Source organism: Theobroma cacao, chromosome 4, assembly GCF_000208745.1.
Source record: "Theobroma cacao cultivar B97-61/B2 chromosome 4, Criollo_cocoa_genome_V2, whole genome shotgun sequence".
NCBI lineage: Eukaryota > Viridiplantae > Streptophyta > Magnoliopsida > Malvales > Malvaceae > Theobroma > Theobroma cacao.
The window spans coordinates 20,809,462-20,817,475 of NC_030853.1; the positions used below are offsets into that span (position 1 = coordinate 20,809,462).

The 8,014-nt window shown below is 33.8% G+C and overlaps 1 protein-coding gene across 1 annotated transcript; it reads left to right on the forward strand.

The window, feature by feature from the left end:
* LOC108661602 lies at positions 3,387-5,054 on the forward strand. The gene has a single exon (XM_018119056.1). It carries the CDS (start codon positions 3,387-3,389, stop codon positions 5,052-5,054), a length of 1,668 nt encoding a protein of 555 aa, XP_017974545.1.

Genomic DNA, 8,014 nt, shown 5'->3' on the forward strand with positions numbered 1-8,014 from the left:
GGGGGGGGGGGGGAGGGGGAGATTTTAAAATTTTTATTTATTATATATATTTAAAATTTTATTTTTTATTTACATTTTTTAAAATTTTAATATTTCTTATATATATTTTTAAATGATCTCCTCAAAATAATTTTTTATTTAATAATTAATATAAATAATAAATAATAAATTGAATCCACAAACTTTATTCAATTTTATCTTTATTCTTAAGTTTCTCCCTACTTTTTTCTCTCTCTTTCTTTTCGTGTTTCTATTCTTTTTTGTCCTTTTATTTTTACTTTACTCTCTTTTGTGTAACTTAACACTAAAACACACTTCATTTTTTAAAAGAAATTTATGAGCTTATGAGTTTAAATAAGAAAGAACGGGATCACTCACCATCATTGTGTGAAATTAAAAAGAAGTAAAGTTTTCTTTTATCTTTTTCTTTCTATTTAGATTATTTAACTATTTATATATTTAATTATTGCGTGAAACCTTGTATATCGTATTTAATTATTTATATTTTATGCATTATAGTTTTATATTTAGTATTTTACGTTTAAATAGAAATAAAATAAAAATATTAGATATTGATTGCATTAATTTTTTTTTCAGGTTTGATTAAAGTATAAGTAAGTTGAAAATAATTGACAAATTCTTCAAAAGAAAAAAGATAAATCATCAAAATTATTCTCCTAATCTTGAGCTATTAAGCCTCAATACGTCAACTCATAAATAAGAATAATATGAATCAAAATGTCCAAGTTCAATCTTGAAGAAATTGTTGGTTAAGTCCAACATATTAATTTTAAAAATTTTTAGCCTCCATTCTTTTCTGTCTTTTACCCCTCAACAAAATTTGATTAGCTTCACCTCTCAAAGCAAGGGCTTTAGGTCTCAAATTTTCATAAGTCTCATAATTTTTTATTAGCAATATAATTAATTATATTAAAAATATACAAAAATTAAGTTAATTAATAAAATATTTACTTATTCTCTCATGTCTAATAAATATCTATTTTCTCTCACTTCCACGTGCTTATTAATTTTCAACTATTTATCTCATTTATCATTAAAAATATGTAAAAGTCAAAATAATTAATAAAATGATATAATCTCTCATTTTCCTAATTATGTACCTAAAAATCTTAATTTTTTATTACTTTCAAATTTTCATAATGTTATTAATTCTTAACTATTTCTTTTATTCCCTAAGAATAATATTTATTTAATAATCTCTAATTGTTATTTTTTCCTATAAATAATATCAATTTTTTTCAATTTATAATATCTATTTATAAATTTCCTTTTCTCATTTGCTCTTTGTTCCTTAACTTTAATAAAAAAAAAACCTCCTTTTTTAATTTCAATAAAAAAAAGAGTCCATTTATATATTTGACTTTAACCTTTTAAGATTATTGAACCACTAATTATCAAAATCTATTAATGAAAATCATTACTAATTTGGATGAAAAAAAAAAGTATGTTGAATTTAGTATGTTGTTAATACTAGTACTCTGTAATAATTTAGACATTACAAGGAGGGACATCTTGATTACCTCTTCACTGATATTGAATGAGTTTATTTGAAGGATGTGGATACTTGATTTTGGTTAATACCTATTCTCTAAAGAATTATGTTACAACATAATATTGTACAGAGAACAACTTAAACAAGTGAAGTGCTACTTTATGCAGAATAACTAGAATAAGTAAAGCACTACTCCATATGGAACAATTAATACAAGTAGAACAATTAATAAGGTTAACTCCACCCCTCTGAACCAATCCCTCGTAGCTTTCGACCACTTTAATGCCCCTCTTGGTTAGAAGCCCACGCTACCGAGCTCGGCTAACAATGGATATCCTATTAGGAGAACATTCATTGATGATGGTTCCTCTGTGAATCTCATACCTCTATCCACTTTGAAAGCTGTAAACATGGATTTGAAGAGTTTACGTCGTCCTATGACCATCACTTCTTTTGATAACAAGGAGATTATGACTTTGGGGCAAGTGACAGTGAATTTTAAGATGGGGCTGATTCAAGATCAGACATGTTTCCATGTTATTGATGCAAATGTGGCTAATCATGCTCTAATTGGAAGAAAGTTCTTGCATATGCACAATATCATCCCTTCCTCACGTCATCAATGTATTAAGGGATATTGGAAGGGGAAGGAGGTTTTCATTCCAGCCACTAAAGCTCCATTTGAATGGCATGAGGTGAGTTATACAGAGGCTTCTTTCTTTGAAGATCTAGCAGCAGATAGAGAAACAACTATTGTTAGACCTATCGATGTTCCATTTCTGCGATGGGAGGAGTATGTTAGGAATAAGGCAGAGAGTAGTGGCAAGAAAAAGGAATGAGGTGGGAAGAGAAGAAGGGAAAACACTTTCACATACAAAGAAGTAAATGAAGAAAAGACGCCTAATGGGGTAACTTCCTATGCACGTGAAGATGGAAAAATTGTGTGTTGCTTATGATGGGACGCGAGGTCTGAGGAAACATCTTCTCCTAATCCCAAACTTTGGAAGCCACCGGATACATCACCATCATGTTTTCAAGTAGAAGCAAAAAAGGAAAAAGTACAGGAAGTATTACCCACGAAAGAATAACTTTCAGATCAACCCAAGTCTCAAAGGGATGAGTTGGAAAAAATAAATATGGCAGAAGAAGGAGACACAAGTAAGCCACTCTTCATAAGCAAGAGTCTTTCTGGTGAACAAAAGGTTGTACTAATTGAGTTGTTAAGAAAATTTCAAGATGTGTTTACTTGGACTTATGAGCAGATGCCTGGACTAGATGAGAATCTCATTACTCACGAGTTACACATTTCTCCACAAAGTAAGCTAGTGAAACAATATGCTTGTGTATTTCATCATGAGATAGAGGGCTAGATAAAGGAGGAGATTAACAAGCTTCTCAAGGTTGGATTCATCAAACCCATACATTGTTCTACATGGCTAGCAAATGTAGTTCCGATGAAAAAGAAGAATGAAACAATTCGGGTGTGTGTAGATGTCAGAGATTTGAACAAGGCATGCCCAAAAGATGATTTTCCTCTTCCTAATATTGATACTTTAGTGGATGCTACAGCTGGTCATGAGATGTTTTCCTTCATGGATGGGTTTAGTGGATACAATCAAATAAAGATGGCATGAGAAGATGCAGAGAAGACAACTTTTAGAACTTAATTTGGAAATTTTTACTACACTGTAATGCCATTTGGATTAAAGAATGCAGAACTTATCAACGTGCCATGACAGCTATCTTCCATGACATGATGCATGACTGTATGGAAGATTATGTGGATGATATAGTAGTGAAATCCAATAAGGCTTTTAATCACTTTGAAGATCTGAAGAAAGTATTTGAAAGGTGTTGAAAGCATAATTTTCGCATGAATCCTTTAAAGTGTGCATTTGGAGTAACAGCTGGAAGATTCTTGGGTTTTATGGTTCACAAAAAAGGTATAGATGTTGATCCTGCAAAAATAAAAGCTATTCAATCCATGCCATCTTCGGTGAATCAAAAACAACTCAAAAGCTTGTTGAGAAAAGTCTATTATATTAGGAGATTCATTCCAGCTTTAGGAGAAATCATTGTGCCTTTTCAAGCCTTGCTTAAGAAAGGTGTTCCATTCATATGGGGTGAACCACAACAACAAGCATTTGAGAAGATTAAAAAGATTCTTACTTCTCCTGCAACGATGATCATGCCTATCAAAGGAAAGCTAATGATGTTGTATTTGACTTCTACTCCATACTCATATGGTGCCTTACTTGTACAGGAAATGGATGGAGAAGAAAAACCTGTGTACTACCTTAGTAGATGCTTACACGAAAGTGAGTTGAATTATCCACCTATGGAAAAGTACTGTCTTGCTTTAGTCTATGCAACTCAAAAGCTTCGGCACTATTTCTTGGCACACAAGCTCATAATCGTGACAACGTCAGATCCCATCAAGTTCTTACTTTCTAAACCAATTCTATCTGAAAAAGTAGTAAAGTGGTTTCTTTTATTAGGAGAATTTGATGTATCAGTTGTTCAGCCAAAAGCTATCAAATCTCATGCACTTTCAGATTTGTTAGCACATTTTTCATCTCATTTTGAAGAGGTTATTCCTGATGCCATTTCAGCTGAATTTCATGAAGAAGTGTGCGCAGTAAATATAAAAGAAGGGGAGTGGAGTTTATACTTTGATGGTTCTTCAAACAGTTTTGGAGGAGGTGCCGGAATAGTTCTTATTCCTTCAGGTAGAGAAGATAACTCCGCGGTACAAAGTTCTGAATTAGTTGTCTCTCATTTGAGTAGAGGCCACATCTCTTTGGAGGGAAAAGGTCTTCGTGTCCTGGAAACACCAAGTGAATATGCGAATTTCTTGATTTCATGTTTAGAGTTAAACTCTTTTGAGTCAAGCAGAGAACCTATCTCGTTAGCTTTCAAGCTAGATTTCCCATGCACAAACAATCAAGCTGAGTATGAAGCACTAGTTTTGAGGTTGTATGCGACAGTAACGATTGGAATAAGCAATCTTTGCATCCATGGGGATTCTAATCTTATTATAAAGCAGACTAATGGTGAGTTTTCTTTGAAAGAACCAATACTTGCTTCTTACAGGACTCTTGTTCAGTCTTTGTTAGAGAAATTTCAAACGGTGAGATGTGAACATACTCCGAGAACAACGAACCGTTATGCAGATGCCCTTGCTATTTTGGCTTTTAAAATCCATATTCTGGAGAAAAAACGAAGTATTCCTATAGCTGTACTCAAGAGGACCATCTCATGTCCATCTAGTGAGCTATTACGACCTCCAATTTATGAGGAAGAAGATTGGCGAAAACCCATCATAGAAGAGCTGCTTAACCCTGGTTCTACTGCTATTCCGCGCTTAAAGCACTATATTTTGATTCATGGTACACTTTACCACAAAGGAAGTAATGGAGTTCTAGCAAGATGCATTTCTGAGAAAAAGGTAAAAGAAAGATTGAGAATAGCCCATGAACAATGGTGTGGGGAGAAAAGACCATCTTTACATTGCTTACTCCAAAGGGCAGGATATTTTTAGCCATCTATGTCCAAAGATGCTTTACAGCTTCAAAAGGCTTGCATTAGATGTTCTAAACCACCGGATGCACAAGAGTGTAATTTTGTGGGAAGTGCTGGTGATTGGCATAGGCCTTATATTGATTTTCTCCAAAATGGAATTTTACCAACTAATTTTCAAGATGCAAGACAACTCAAGAGAAGAGCTCAATGTTTTTTTCTTAAAGGAAATGACTTGTTTAGGCTCTCATTTACAGGAACATCATTGAAATGTGTTTGCCTAGTTGATGTCAATCCATTGTTAGCAGAAGTGCATGCAGGTAGTAGTGGAGAGCATGAAGGTGGAAGGAAACTTTATCTGAAGCTTTTGGATCTTGGGTATTATTGGCCTACTATGGAAGCAGATGCAGTGAATTATGCAAGGAAGTGTTATCCGTGTCAGATTTATGGGAATGATATACATGCTTCAACTGTACAACTTCATAGCATCATTACTCCATGGCCATTTCATACTTGGGCGTTTGATTTGAATGGACCTATCAATCCTCCTTCTAAAGGATATACTTGGATATTAGCAGCAACAGAGTGCTTTACTAAATGGGTGGAAACTATTTCTTTGAAGAATGCGACTAGTCTAGTTGTGGTAAATTTCATCAAGGAAAACATCATTTGCAGGTTCGGCATACCTAGACGTATTCTTTCAGATAATGATACTCCGTTCATTAATGCCAATGTAAGGAAATTACTTACTTTTTACGATGTGGATCATGTGAAGTCTACTCCTTACTACCCAAAAGGAAATGGTCAAGCTGAAGCTACTAACAAGACTTTACTTAAAGTGCTTAGTAGAATGGTACATGAAGAACCAAAGATGTGGCATGATGCACTTCCAGTAGCATTATGGGCATATAGGACTTCCAAGCGTGAACCTACAAAGACAACTCTTTTTTCACTAGTATATGGAACAGAGACAGTGCTACATGCGAAAATTCTAGTTTCGTCTGCAAGATTAGCTCTAGACGCTGAACTTGATAATAATAATTTATGGATGTTAGATTTAGAAGCATTGAAAGAAAGAAGAGATAGAGCAAAGAAGAATTTATCAATCTATCAAAGAAGGTTGAGTAGAGCTTATGACAAGCTAGTGAAAAGGAGGAATTTTGAAGAAGGAGATCTAGTGTTACGCGCAGCTGAGCATATTAGAAGAGGAACACCATCTTCTAAATTTAGCCCAAAATGGGAAGGACCATATATTGTTCATGAGGTGAATGAAAGTGGATATTGCAAATTGATAAATCCGAAGAACAACGCCATCACTGCTCCAATCAATTTTCAATATATAAATTAAGTATCATGTATGAGGTTCTAACTCCACTCTTGTTGCATGCAAAATACATGATTTACTCTTTCGCAATGAAAGGCATTTCAGCCGCAACTTCACCGCTTTTATATTGGCTGTGTTTTACTATTTATAATTTAGTCACTAGCTTCATTGCTTATATCTTGGCTGCAATTATATTATTGGTCACAAGTTATATCGCTCAATCTTTGACCATAATTAATCATTAACATTCAGTCGCTAGCTTTATCGCTCATAATTTGGCTGTAATGATAATATGTTATTGGTCGCAAGCTTCATCGCTCATAATTTGGCTGTAATGATAATATGTTATTGGCTGCAAGCTTCATCGCTCATCTTTGGCCTTACCTTATTACTCACAAATTGGCCGCAGCTCTTATGCTTGCTTATTTGAAGGGATGAAATAATCTCTTTCATGTCAAGTTAGAGTTAATCTTCTTGATGAAAAGTTGAAAGTTACCTTTTGGCCATATACAATAATACGAAAAGTGAATACGTACGCAACAAGCGAAGCATTATTAAAAGAAATATGATATATCAATAGCAAAGTACTAGCTCAAATGAGTTTTCAAAAAGAGTCAAAGAAAAGCAAAAGACTAGCCAATTACATATTCCATAGAGAAGAGTTATTATTGGAAAATACATCTAATTGTTCTCGTACTTCAGCTTCACGTTTTTTCAGTGAAGTTATCTTCACTGCAATGTCTTCTAACTCATCTTCCAAAGAAGACTTGTTGAGAAAAATCTTGGCTTTCGATCTACAATCATTGAAGCACTCAAGCTTGAATCCAAAGTTACAAGCATCATCGAAATCCTGTAACATCTGTTGCAATTCCTCTAGTGAAGTACTTATCAATGGAGCATGGAAAATGACTAAAGCTCTACCTAATACTTCCATCATTAAGCAAATGACGTTTACGTTCTTTAAAAAGGAGGTACTCCAAAACTCTCCCTCTATGTTGAAAATCTGCTTTAAGTATGCCATATATTCCAGTGAAACTTGAAAACCATGGAAGTTAACTTTTTTATCGCTTTGTTCAGTATATGCTATTTGAGTGCCAGAAGCACTACTTGTATCTCTATGTTCTAGCACCGGGGAGGAAGAAGCACGAGGAGTCATTGGAATAGCTCTAACATCATCAGTATTAATTCCAACATCCTGAATAACCTCAACATTTGGAGTAACCTCAGGAACAACTTCACCAGCAGGAATAGTCTTAGTGTCAGGAACAACCTCATCTCGAATAGCCTGGGGAGTAAGAACGATCTTAATTTTAAAAAAAAAAGGAATGGAACAACATCAATTGGAGTAACATAGTAATATGTTTATACTTGGTTCATGGTAGAACTCTAAACATGATTTGGAAATAAAACATCCAAATCAATGAAATCATCAAAAGGGGTTGGCCCACCTTCAACTTCAGCTTTATCAACATCAATGGATTCATCATCAGATTCATCACTACGTTCAGAGTCACATGATTCCTCTTCAGTTTCTACTTCAGACTTTTTTCCTCTTCAACTAAATTGAGTTCAACTCTTGTAGTTGATTCTCCCTAAAAAAAATGATGAAAATGTGGAAATAATATATATATATATATATAAAGAAAAAAATAAAATAA

Coding starts and splice junctions, on each gene's coding strand:
- LOC108661602 (XM_018119056.1), top strand. CDS start 3,387: ATGAATCCTTTAAAGTGTGCATTTGGAGTAACAGCTGGAAGATTCTTG.